Source organism: Lactuca serriola, chromosome 5 (assembly GCF_051521515.1).
Source record: "Lactuca serriola cultivar US96UC23 chromosome 5, Lser_US96UC23_V15, whole genome shotgun sequence".
NCBI lineage: Eukaryota > Viridiplantae > Streptophyta > Magnoliopsida > Asterales > Asteraceae > Lactuca > Lactuca serriola.
Window position 1 is genome coordinate 238,006,428 of NC_136412.1, and position 13,826 is coordinate 238,020,253.

Sequence of the window (13,826 nt, forward strand, 5' to 3'; positions counted from 1 at the left end):
CACTGAGAGCGGTCCATATTGGCTGAAGGTTCTGAGAGAGTGGTCCAGATGGGCTGAAGGCCTGGTGAGGCGGTCCAGTCATGCTGAAGACTCTGCAGGTATTGTTGAATCAGTTTGAGGATATGGTTTGTGTATGTTGCAGTGTGATTGCATTAGAAGGTCTGGCCCCGGGTAGTGATCTTGATTAGTGGAGATAGTGCAGGGGCTTGAGAGTCCCTGCGATGAGAGTCAGAGTATGTGTGTTGGATGGATAGCGGATACGCTAAAAAGGGTGGTGTAGCGTTGGGCGAGCACCATGGCACTTGTAGGAGTGGCAATATGGCCAAGTGGATTCCTTGGAAAAGGAAGTGAGAGAGGTGTGTAACTTCGAGAGGGAGTGCAAGTTCACGGAAGTAAAAGCGGCAGAGCAGAGTTATGATTAGAGTAATTCGAGTATGGTTTTGAGCAGAGTGTTTGCGGCAGTGGATTAGAAGCTCATCCGGTTTGGGATGTCTGCTGAGGTTGCGGAGGAATTCTGTAGATGTAGAGCCAAGAGACTCGGAAGGGATGTAGGGAGAGAGCCTTGGGCTCTCAGTGTGATTCTGATCAGGGTATTGGATATGTATTAGTGGTTCATCCTGGGGGATGTTGGAGGATATCATCAGTGTATCAGGTTTTCCCAACCTAAGGGTGCTGGAGAAAGTTCAGCATATGTATGTGATTGCAAGAGGAGAACTCGTGGGAGTTGCTCTGAGATTGAGAATGGGTCTTTTCGTCGTCGCAGAATGGATAGAGTGGGATTCGGATCGGGGATCCGATGGTTCATGGCTTTCTAAGCCCTTATGGGTTGAGTGATTGTTGAGATTTGGGCAGTGATGAGTCATGGGTAATTCGCGGTTGTTGAAGGTGATTATCAGAGGGTACAGCCGGTGCCCGGCTCGAGACGGTGGTCAGGACACCGTAAGGAAAGAGAAAGTGTGTTTGAGTTTCGATGGGTATGCCTTGTGGGACTTGGCCCGGTTAAGGCCAGGTGGCACGTTGTGGGAGTATCGTTGGGATTGAATTGCAGTAGGCTTCGAGGACGAAGCCTAATTTAAGTGGGGGAGAATTGTAACATCCCGAAATATCAAGAGTAGAGTAGAAGGGTTAAAAGAGTAAATTGGGAAAGAGTGACTCGGCGAGTCCATGGGTGGACTCGGCGAGTAGAGTCGCGACTAGGTCGCGTGTTAAGTAGCCGACTCGGTGAGTCAGTAAGATGGACTCGACGAGTAGGCGTTGAGTGGAGGAAACCCTAATTCTCGGGGTTGAGCCCTATATAAAGAACATAACAGCCCTCTCTCAGCCTCTTCATTCATCCTCAAGTCCAGAAACCCTTAGCCTTCGTGTGTGAGTGTTCATATCTCATTTGGGAGCTTGAAGGAGGTGTTTGTTGAAGGAATTTTGGGAGTTTGAAGGCTTGGAGCAAGGGGCTTTGCTTGGATTCGAGTTTCATTGCAGTTGGGGCGTTCCTTGGAGGTAATATCTCGTTCTTGGGCTGTTGTTATGTTGTTTCTTCATTTTGGGGTTTGTGGGGAGTTTGTCTTTGGATGTAATTGGAGTCTAGAGGTTAGATCTGAGGTTGCTACCTCAGATCTAGATTGGAGAAGGATCAGAGAGCATGAAAGTCCCCGTGTTGGAGTGTTTAGTGGAGCTATCATGTCCCAAACCCTAGCCCAATGTGCAAAATGCATAGATCTCTTTGGATTCACGTAAAGTTTGCCACTTTACGTGATGGATGGGTTGTAGGAAGCTAGATCTATGTTTTGGAGCAGTTGCATGGCCTGGAATGCTTCTGAATGGATTCAGACCGGTGGTACTCGGCGAGTCACATGGGTGTACTCGACGAGTTGCTTGAAGATGAGCTGGAACTCGACGAGTTGGAAGAACAACTCGGCGAGTTGGATGAAGATGGTCTGGAACTCGGCGAGTTGTATGAACAACTCGGCGAGTAGGTTGAAGATAGCCTTAGACTCGGCGAGTCTGTTCTTGGACTCGGCGAGTCTTGTCGATGAGTCCCAATATTTTCGGTGAGTCAAGGGATGACTCGGTGAGTTGTGTGCGAGTGGACTCAGAGTTGTTGAACTCGAAGAGTGTCGGGGTGACTCGGCGAGTTAGGTCGCGGATTGAGGGAACTGCTGAGTATGGGGACTCGGCGAGTCATAGGGTTGACTCGGCGAGTAGAGTCAGTCAGGGGTTGACTTTGACCTTGTCTTTGACCAAGGGTTGACCAGTGGTTTCCAGGGGCATTATGGTAATTGTTGGTTATTGTTTTGAGTTTAGTGCATTGGTGGTTGTCCAATGGTGGAGATCATATCAGTGATCGGAGCAGCTTGGGTTATCTGTTTAGTCAGCAGTTTCGAGGTGAGTTATCCTCACTATATCAACAGGGTCTAAGGCACCAAGGCCGGCCCTTATCGGATTGAGATCCGGGTAGTTGTTGTTATGTTGTTGCTATGATATGTTTGCATCCTGAGAGCTAGGATGGTATATAGAGACCTGATTGAGATCGGTATCCTGAGAGATAGAGAGATGCTATGCTAGTGACATGTTAGGTCGGTATCCTGGTTAGGATGATGATATGCTATGTGATCTGTTTGATCTGCTTGTTGACTGTGAATTTCTATATGATTGTATGTATATGTGCACATGGTTGTTTGGATTGGAGTTGGGTTGAGGCGGGTCCTGCTGTGTGCAGTAGGCCAAGATACCCAGAGCGGACCGGTTGTCCCGAAGGCCCAACGAGCGGTCCGGATAAGCTGTAGGCCCCGAAATGGCGGACCAGACGTGCCGAAGGCTCGGAGAGTGGACCAGATAGACTGAAGGCCCGATGCGGGCGGACCAGTCATATTGTTGACTCAGAGAGTGGACCAGGTGGATTGAAGGCCCGGGAGCGGGTGGACCAATCACACTGCAGACTCGATGTATGTGGATAGACTCGGAGGGTGGACCAGGTGGACTGTAGGCCGGTACGGCGGACCAGTCTTACAGTAGACCCGAAGTGCATGGCTGTTCTGTGATCGGATATGTTATGGCATGTTATGCGTGTATGGTATTTGTGGTTGGTATTTTGGGGATATCTCACTAAGCTTTCGGGCTTACAGTTGTGGTTTCGTGTTTTTCAGGTTCTTCAGGAGACTGTGGCAAGGCGAAGGCGTGATCGTACCGCTCCTCATGATTTCGTAGTATTGTGATTCTGGGAACACGATAAATGTTTTGTATTGAAAACCTTTTTGTAAAGATTTAATGGAAATCGAGATGTTTTGAAAAATTTAAAATTGGTTGTATTTTTCGGTCGTTACAGCGTCTTCGAGTGTTAGTTGGGTGACAAGCCTTCACCATAATGCTGACCACGCACCATTAAGGATGGTGTTCAACCCATAACGCGTACACGTACACGGGGCCTACGATCATCCCTACTTCAAAACGCCTAAAAATACAAGGAATATATCATCATAGAGTATGTCGAAATTATGCGGCTACAATCATGTCCTTTAAGTATATGCCTTTCCATAGATGTTTGTTTTCTAGTTGGAAAGTCATTTACACTTGATAGTGTTACTATTTTTGCTGAATAAATCCATCTCATTACTTAGTAATTATAGATAAATTGAATCTCATAATTAGAACATCCACAATGATGATTTTAACGCGAGAGTTAAATGAGGTGACAAACTTAACTAGTCGTAATTTAATGGATGAATCTCTATCATTGTGAGGTGACACATTGTCATTTGATAAATTTGTAGTTCGATGGCCATTGAACCTTTTAATGAAAAACATGAAAGTTTTCAATTTTTAAATAAATATTATTAATTAGTTTTAGTAATATGTAATTAAACTTTGTAGAATCAATATATTGTAGGAAAAAATTGATAGACATTTAAAAAGTATCCGCATTGTTGATTCCCTTAATAAGTTTAAGGTACTCGTAATAATTTGATTGTGAAATAGCTTTCTAGTAGTTCGTTGGTTCACATTTAAGCTATGTCATTGACAGTGTTATTAGTAACGAACGTGACCATATCTCTTTAGCTCTTGATACCTTATCACGTCTCTCCGAAATCTTAGGGTGACTTCTTTTCTTTCAACTATGTGATAGTTGCTTGTTCTCGAATTTATCCAAGTTCGACGAGACTCGCACTATTTTTATTTAAAATAAATATATATTTGGAAATTTGCACTCTCTGTATTCTTGGATGAAAAACTACCCTATATGATATTCAGATCTTGAGAACCTTGGTTTCGGGGGAAGTATTGACTGAAATTAAGGTCCTAACATAGAAATGATTTTATTTTCTAGTAGTCTTGGTTCTCAATCGCTGCTAGAATATATCTAATGGGCTTCCATTCTGCGTCACCTTCCTTGTCGATACGGTTTGCATTTATTGGCCTATTAAGTGATTCAAGGGTATTTTACAATCAATGCCTCAAGAAAAAAGGGTTAGCATAGTTAATAAAACATACCTTACAATCTAGAAGATGACAAACTGACGGACAAAACTTGGGAATTATGGACACTATTTGACCGTCAAAAATGGCCAAAAGTGAATTGTTTATCATAAAGAAACATTAATAGTACCATGGTACATTTTTGGGGCTTTTGGTGACCTTTTCCTTTCTGTTCTAAATAGCTTCATCAAGGAAGCAAGAAATTCCAACTCATATGAAGATTTAATCTCTTTCAACAATTATTAGCACTTATTCAAAGACTGGAATTTGAGCTTTTGTTTTTTCTTTGGGAGCCTGACCAGAAATATTATGAATATTGGAGTAGTCTTAATGCAATGTGGTGGCACTTTCGTTGGGACGAATATGATGAACAAAGATGGTCCCTAGCAGAAGGATTTGTACTCACTCTTGAATTGTTGTCTGATAATGATTAGTTGATCAAAAGGAAGAAATCATACGAATGATAGTTTGCATTATGGTATCGTTAATTTCGGTACAATAAGTCGTAGGTGCGAAAGATACATGACATATTGGCATGGTTAAGATTCGAAAGCTCCACCTTTTCATCTTTTGGAATTTTCACAGTACACTAAGACAATTAGCACCGAGATTTCTCATCCGTCAATTCATATTAATTCAATTTTCATTTAAAATTCATTTCTATTTTTATAGCCAAGTACAATTCCCCTTATATATTATATTCACAACAATTATAAGTTACACCTACTGTGCAGATAACATTATATGTACAACAATTACAAATTACACAACCCCTAATTAATTAAACATCTCTAATGAATCTAACACTCATCATAGCCCACATGAAATAAGTTATTTTAGGAGTCTATATAAACGGATAGCTTCGGTGGTTGATGGCGTAACGATTTTAAATGCTTCTTGTCTGTATTCCATTGGCACGCAATGTCTTCCGCAATCTTAGCAGCGTCCATGGATGTACCCAGTAACCCACGTTTTGAGAACCCAACCGCGTATAATCCACACTCCCCTTTCCAGCCTTCTGGGAATGGTTTTGTGGGAAACCCATCTTTTTCGAAGAATGAATTGGTGTCCTACAAAATAAAAAATCATAGAGAAATGGAAATGTTTAGAATGGAAGATTATATTATGCTAGTTTTTTATTTTTTTTTAAAAGGTAGGCCATCCAAGATTGAACCCGAAAATGAGGAAATTTGGTTTAAAGTGATTAATTTCCAAGTGATCCACTAACTAGACCAGCTTTTATATATGGTGGTTTAGATAATATTAATTAGTAAGCATAAATTTGGTGTAAGTATATATATATATATATATATATATATATATATATATATATATATATATATATATATATATATATATATATATATTAAAGTTGGTTTTATAGCATACCTTTAACCAAGTAGTCACATTACTTCTGTAACCTGTGGCTAAAATGATGGCATCGAATTTCTCTATTCTTCCATCTACAAACTCCACAGTAGTGCGTGCTAGTCTCTTTATTCCTGGATAAACCTAGATCAAGATTTTTAATTTGTTGTTCAGTGAATGAAAGAATTACGTGCCCCAAATGACTAATTCTCTCTTTCATAGAGATGTAGTTATAGCAAACTTATAGTTGGGGTCTTGAAAGGCCAGTTTTTTTAATTAATAAGAGAAAAGAAAGAAAGAATGGAGTCGAACCTTGATGTCCCCACTTCTTATCTTTGCAAGTGTGCCCACATCCAATACTGGAGTCTTTCCGGAGACGTTCTTTAGCTCAAGGGGACCGAGCTTTGGTCTATTCAGTCCAAGTCTATCGGTGTCTCCAATCATGAAATGTGACGCAAAAAGCAAGAGCCTGTCTACTACTCGAACTGGGAACCACTTGAGCAGCCACATCGACAATCCAAAAGTTGATCTCCCAAGCATCTCTTGTGGTAATACATGCAACTGGAAAGTTTCATTACACAAATTTAAAGTGGTTTCCAGATGGAAAATGGGTCACAAAAGCCGATTGAAGGTGGAGATATTTCATATTTGCAGTTTAGAATCTTTTCAACAGTGAATTATTTCAAGAAAAGGGAGAATCTCAAACGCAAGCAGTAACACGCATGCAAACGCAGTCCAAGAAAGTTGAAAGCGATTTTAAACACATTTATAGTTAGATTCTATAAATAGAGAACCGAGACTTTATAATATCTGATTACTTTTAACATTAATCCATCCATAAACTACAACGAAAGAAATATCTGACTGCTATTATTTATCAAGATTCACCAAAATGTAAATCATTGGAATTTTACTACTACAATTTATATATTCAAGAAACTTTAAAGTGAACGGAAATTTATACTTTTATAAATTTTTAGATTCATCTTCCTGGTAATAAAATAAAAGTAATCATATAATTATATTTTATCGTGAAAATAGAAAAAAAAAAAAAAAAAAAAAAAAAGAAATATGGTCACTGTTCTTCATGCAGACATAATGTATGAGGATGAGTAGTATTGTAGTAGAGAGACAATTAAAGTACGTACAGAATCTCTAACCACAAGTGATGGACAAGCATTGTGGTTGCATAGATCCAAGCAGACCTCCATGCCTGAATTCCCACACCCAACTACAAGAACATTCTTATTTTCAAAGCAATCGCCACTTTTGTACGAACTTGTATGTAGAATTGGCCCGATGAAGTCATTCATCCCTTCAATTTTAGGTACAACTTCCTCGGCATTCTCTCCGGTAGCTACAATAACCCATCGACAAACGTACTCAGTCACCTTTGTTTGCACCCTCCACAACCCAAACACACCATCATATTCGGCCTTCACTACCATGGTGTTGAAAACAGGATTCAAATCAAAGTTTTTGGCATATGCTTCAAGGTAAGCTAAGAACTGTTGCTTAGTAGGGTAGTTCGGGTAATCTTTAGGAAAAGGCATAAACGGGAGTTGACAAAATTGTTTGGGAAGATGAAGACATAAGCGATCATACGTCTTGATTTGCCACAATGACGCTATACAATTTGTCTTTTCAAGAATCAAGACCGGAATACCTTGGTTCTTGAGACAAGCCGCAGCAGCAAGACCAGATGGTCCAGCTCCAACAATGACCGGCCCTGGCACCCACACACAGCTAGCAAGAGAGTCTCCAGAAACTACTGCAGACTGCAACGGAGGCTGGAAATAAGGATCATGTACTCTTTTTGCATATCCTTCCATTATCTAAAACGCATGCAACGCAGTAGAATTTTAGTTAAACTTCACTAAATTCTACAAGAAGTTAGCTACTTAGCTGATTCCTTGGATGAGGAAAAATATAGGGACTAGAAGACCATATATATATATATATATATATATATATATATATATATATATATATATATATATATATATATATATATATATATATATATATATACTAATGGATTTAACCGAGTGCAACCAACACTACAAGAATAACCGGCAATAGCAGCAACGCCTTTAGCGGCGACAAAAAGCGTTGCCGCTAAAAGCTTATTTTGGTGATCTGCGTCATTTCAATCTCATCCGTCGATTTAAAAGATGATTCCACGACTATGATGACATAAGAAATTCCGCGTTGTTTTCCCTCCGGTGTGTCGCCACTAAAGAGTATGCGTCGTCGCTAAAGGCTTATCTTGACGATCCATGTCATTTTAATCTCATCCGTCGATTTAAGAGATGATCCAACGACGTAGAAAACTCTGAGTTGTTTTCCCTCCCATGTGTCGCCGCTAAAGACTACGCGTCGCCGCTAAAGGCCATCGACAATAAAACCCCTCTCTGCTCCATTTTTCTGTGTTCTCCTTTCTTTCTCACCATTATCGTCGACCTCATCGGAATTTGACAAAGAACTTCGCAATTTCACCCATCTTTGCTCCATTTTTCTCCTTTTCCTTTCATTTTCACTTCTCCTTACTAAATTTGTAGCATTGATGTGTATTTATATGTTTATTTTGTGTTGTAGATATGGATGTGTATTTGTATGTGTATTTGTATCTATATATGTATTTTGAATGTATTTTATGTATGTATATGTTTTTTTGTATGTACAATCCTATGTATATATGTATTTTTATGTATATGTATTTTCATATGTATATGTGTATTATGTATGTGTATGTATATGTGAATTTTGTATGTGTATTATATATATATATATATATATATATATATATATATATATATGTGTGTGTGTGTGTGTGTGTGTGTGTGTGTGTGTGAATAGAAATAAATATTAATAGCAGCGACACCTTTAGTTGCGACGGAGAACATCAGCGGCGACGTAATTTTAGCGGTGACGTATGGAGCATCAATGGCGACCAATGGAGCATCAGCGACGAGCCAACAACGATGACCCTTTAGCAACGACATGTCGCCGCTTATAATACCTTTAGCGGCGACATGTTGGACCTTTAGCGGTGACGTCTGTCGCCGGTAATACTCTTATTTCTTGCAGTGCAACGTTAATGGAACGTCTTTTAAGTATGTTTTATTATTTATTTTCGTTTCTTTTGGTTTTTTGGGTTTCCTTTTTTTTTTTTCTATTTTTCGTTAAAAAAAGTTTAAAAAAAATTAAACAAATATATGCTTGATTTTATAGTTTTTAAATTTTTTTTGTTTTTATTTTTTGTTTTTTAATTATTATTTTTTATTTTTTTGTTTTTTAATATCTTTACTATATAGTTGAAGATATTAATGTTTTTATTTTTATTTTATTTTTTGCTTTTTATTTTCGATTTTTTTTTGACTTTTTAAATCAAATATCAGTTTGACTATTTAACGTTTAACGGTTTTAAAATTAAAAAAAAAGAATGTTAAAGATTATAATATTTTCTGTTCATACTATTTTTTAATCATATTATTTTTTGGATCATAAAAATTTGAATCAAATATTTTCAACCAAATAATTTTTTAATCATATGATTTTGGATCAATAATCTATTAAATTAAATATAGTTTTTGTTCAAAAAAATATGGATTATTATATATTTTGAATTATTTAATTTTGAATCATGAAATATATAATTAAATTTGATAAAATATTTGAGTCTAAATATTTTTAAATCATAACAAATTCACAATCATAAACAAATTGAATCAAAAGTTTTTTTTTTAATTATAAATATTTTGAATCATCACATTTTAGATTATATTATCTTCAATATTTTTAAAAAAATTAATAAATTTTAAAAATAAAAATAAATATTTCAAAAACTTATTTTTGAATTTTTTTTTTCACAAAATCAATAGTATATATTGAATAGAAGTATCTCTTAAATTTTTATGATTTTTGAAGAAATTTTTTTTTCTAGGTTTTCTTATAAAAATAAAAATAATAATAATAATTTTTTTTTTCAAATTTTCATGATTGAGCCATTTTGTAGAGATTGAATAATATATGAAATTAAAATTGTTTGGAAAGAAAAGTAGGAACTTGATATATTATGGATGATATGACGACTAATTACTAATCTTTTAATTGATCATCCTATACAGATTGAAGAATACGTTTGAGTGATCAAGAGTAAGAGCAAGTGGATAGTGTGGCTAGACATGCCTAGCTACTAAGGTGAGTACATAGTGAATTTTTTGTTGATCTTTTTGCATTGAGTACATGTCACAAATGCTTTATTTTTATAATGATTGATTAACTTTCTGTTTTTTTCTGTTTCAGATTTGGGCCATAGTTTCCTATGGTTGGTGGATTGAATCATTGTGTAAATTGTACTTGTTTGGTTTTAGGACTTAGTCTCCGTTATTTGGTACTTTGAATTATTTGAGGAACTATATTGATTAGCAACTTAGTTTCCTTTTTTTCTAGTTGATTAGGCTATGTATAGCTTGTGTTGTGGACATGTGTAAACTGAAGGGTTATGAGCATATCTACATTCGTTTGTGATCATGCAACCCTAATTGTTTTGGATCTAAGTTTTTCACTAATTGAACATGCAAATTGAAGTCCAAAGTAATAACCCTAGATCTAGCATACAAATTTCGAAATTCACAAAGAAATTAGGGTTAGAAGATTACCTTACTTGTTATGTAGTAATAACAAGTGCAAACTTGAAGATCCTTGACCCTTGAAAGCTTAGTGCTCCAAATGTTGCACCTCTAATGGTTCACAAACACCCAATGCAACAAGATGAGATGAGAGACACTAGAAAAGTCGGCTAGGGTTCTTCAAGGAAGTATTGGCCAAAATTATAATGCTTAGGGGGGTTTATATAGCTATGGGCTACTAGGGTTTTCAGGTGGAAACCCTAATTTCACAACTATCAATGATTTGCAAACAACCTCTCCATTATTAATCAGTTCCTTTAATCCCAAAATTAATATCAAATTAATTTCTGATTAAATACTAATTAATAATATGATTTCCAAATAATATATTAGTCTTATAATATATTAATAAAATCATTTTGCGTACCAATTTATTATTTAAAATAATAAATCCTACTCTCTATCCACTATTCATCTTGTCAAGTTGCATGAGTGAAGGCAACCCAAAAGGATCATGCTAATATCAAATCAAGTACATACCAATTATAATTATGATCTTAGACACCGAAGCCAACAGTCTACCACTTGGATAAGTCTAATAACTATGATTGCAAATATGAACTCAAAATTTGACCAACAATCGTAGCTTTAAAAAACCGCTGTCAAACTCTAATCTAATCAATGACGCGTCCTTTAGATAAGTGATCAAATATCTCACCGTTCTACAAGATATCGTATGGACATGAGACATGGATTATAATCAATCTCTGTCCAAGAGTTGTTTTCTGATTTCTGATTCATGACAACTGACTCAGACTATAATTGAACACATCAACTTATTCTAGGCTTCGCTAAGCGCTTTAGATGTCATCACTAAATCATCGAGGGCTCCACAGATATCACTTTTATCTCATTTAGGGTAAAAGAAATGGATAAAATTCAAATCATCTAATTAACTATGTTCTCAAAACTTTTAAATATAAATAAAACGCTTATTATTTAATCACCATATTAATTAGACTTTATTCATTGTATAATGTCTCGAGTAATCAACTTAATACTTAAATTAAAACAACAGTCATGCCACGCTCCAAGCACGCACAGTATGTTTATCTATGGTCCTTTCTTAGTGAAACATATCAACTGAACACATTTCCAATGATGCTCATTTCACAATTCCAAATCCTTATCACAAGTGTAAGAATACAAAATTCTTACCACTACTAGAATGTGTTAGAGTCTAACCTTTCATGCAATGATCCTTTTGTAATGTATAGGCTTCGAAGTCACCGAGACTTGGCCAATGATATTGAAAAGCATTTTATTGGAGATTTGTTACAAAAAAATTCCAAGGAAATGAAGTCTTACATTCAAAGAGCATTCCTTGAACATCCTTCATGCATTAAAGTTTCTAACTCACACATAGATCTCAATATCCAACTCCCATTATGGAAACATTTCCATATTGCCATATGACTATTAATTATGAACAAGAGTTACCTCTACTCAGAACAAGTTAATATGGTTCTTCCAAAAATTATACTATACTTCCAACTGTCCACAAGCAACAAATCTTTGGTAAACCTCAAATTGTCATTGACAGTTGTTTAATAACTTCAGTCATATCTGGTTCTTGTCCTTTTCCCTCAAATTGTCCTCTACTCGGAAAATAGAACGATTGAATATTACAACATATGTAATCAATCCTATATCTGAATCATATGGGATTCGATACATAATGTCTTACATAAAGACATGATACTTAATCAGTCTCTTGCTATAACATTTCCATATAAAGAATTTTCTATGTTGAATCACTTCAACACGATATTCATATACATTCATGACTAAGCTCCATTAAAACTTCAACCTAAAATTTTAGATTTAAATTGAAGTATAAGTATCCTCTCCCTCAAATCTTTCTATAGCAATACAATTTCTAAATTCTGCAACTTTGCAAATTTAGAACTTTGTTTCCTATAAATAGCATTGCTAACTCGCAACACTTAACATAATAATCACGCTCCCACTAGCATAACAATTATGCTCCTACCATCATAACAATTATGCTCCCACTAGTTTGACATGCACCCAGAAATCAGTTGGACTTCTAGAAATCAATACCTATTGACTTTCTTACCAAAGTTCAGATTTCTGATACGTGGTGCTTTGATAAATCTTTATCTAGACTTCTCAAGCTCATACACCTTTCATTAGATAGCTTATGTGTGTGTCTAAACCTTTTCAGAACTTATTGCAATAAGTCCCGAATGTTCAAACTATTTGTCATTTCTCACAATTCGAACCATAAAAAGGGATGTCGTAGTCATACTCGAATTTGAGAACGCAATTATCAAAACTGCTGACTCTAATGATATTAATCAATCATTTAAAATCTACCAGTGAAAGCGTTTCCTCACGATCATTTTCATGAAGTAGAGAGAAACCTCTTACCACTTAGATTTTATGGTGTATGTGTTCCTATCCATGTGAATTTGTCCTTTCTAACCACTATCATAAGGCAAGGTTTATGAAAATTTAAACTCATATGGACTGAACTTGCTTAATCATAATTTCTTGCCACCCGGTAGCACAAGGGCCTACCATCGCTTCCAAGTTATTGAGCAGCTCACCCATACAGATCAATGTACTTTCACTGATGAAGGTACTTTGCCTTATGCAGTCAATTGAGAACCATATAACTCATAAGCCTTGCCAAATTAACTAGAATGGGAACAAAAACAAGAATGTGTCAACACGATAGGTAATAAACCTCAGGTCTTGTGCTAGTGATTACTAAAAAGTTTACTCTCGATTGTTTCCTGAAACTTTTCAAGATCAACAAGACTTCCATTGACTTCTTGACATATAAGACTCTCTGTCAAGGAACATTCCTCAAAAAACAAATGTTCAAGAGTTCGTGTGGGTTCTTATCAAGAAAACACTTCATATAATTGGTCTTAGTTGATTTTTGTTTTAACCAAAACATCACAACTACCAATTTCAAAGAAAGAGTAAGAAAATGTTTCTACTCCACATTTCATGAGGTGTTGTAAACCTACTTAGAACATGTTACTCAAGGTACAACTTGGAGTAACTAGAGTATGACTCTATAACTTGACTTTGGAACGAAGTATGACTCATCTTCTTGATTTAACCATTTCAACAATACATGATTCCTCTTCGCAGTCATATAAATGAACTAAGGTATCCTTAGAGGATCAATTGTGACATGGTTCCATAATCATTAGGATGATCATAAAACATGATACTAAAGTACTCCCCTTTCCTTTCAGATTGGAGAAACTTTTATCTTTCAGCCCAATGGATTCTTCTTATTCATTCTGCTACACCTTG

General features: G+C 36.3%; 1 protein-coding gene across 1 annotated transcript; it reads right to left on the reverse strand.

Annotated features, from left to right (window-relative positions):
• Positions 1-5,093: 5,093 nt before the first annotated feature.
• Positions 5,094-7,739, reverse strand: LOC145053782 (indole-3-pyruvate monooxygenase YUCCA2-like). The gene is made up of 4 exons (XM_079001878.1): positions 6,984-7,739; positions 6,148-6,396; positions 5,857-5,979; positions 5,094-5,537 (listed from the first exon to the last, which is right to left on the reverse strand). Exons 1-4 carry the CDS (start codon positions 7,665-7,667, stop codon positions 5,304-5,306), a joined length of 1,290 nt encoding a protein of 429 aa, XP_078858004.1. The 5' UTR covers positions 7,668-7,739; the 3' UTR covers positions 5,094-5,303.
• Between the last annotated feature and the right edge of the window lie 6,087 nt (positions 7,740-13,826).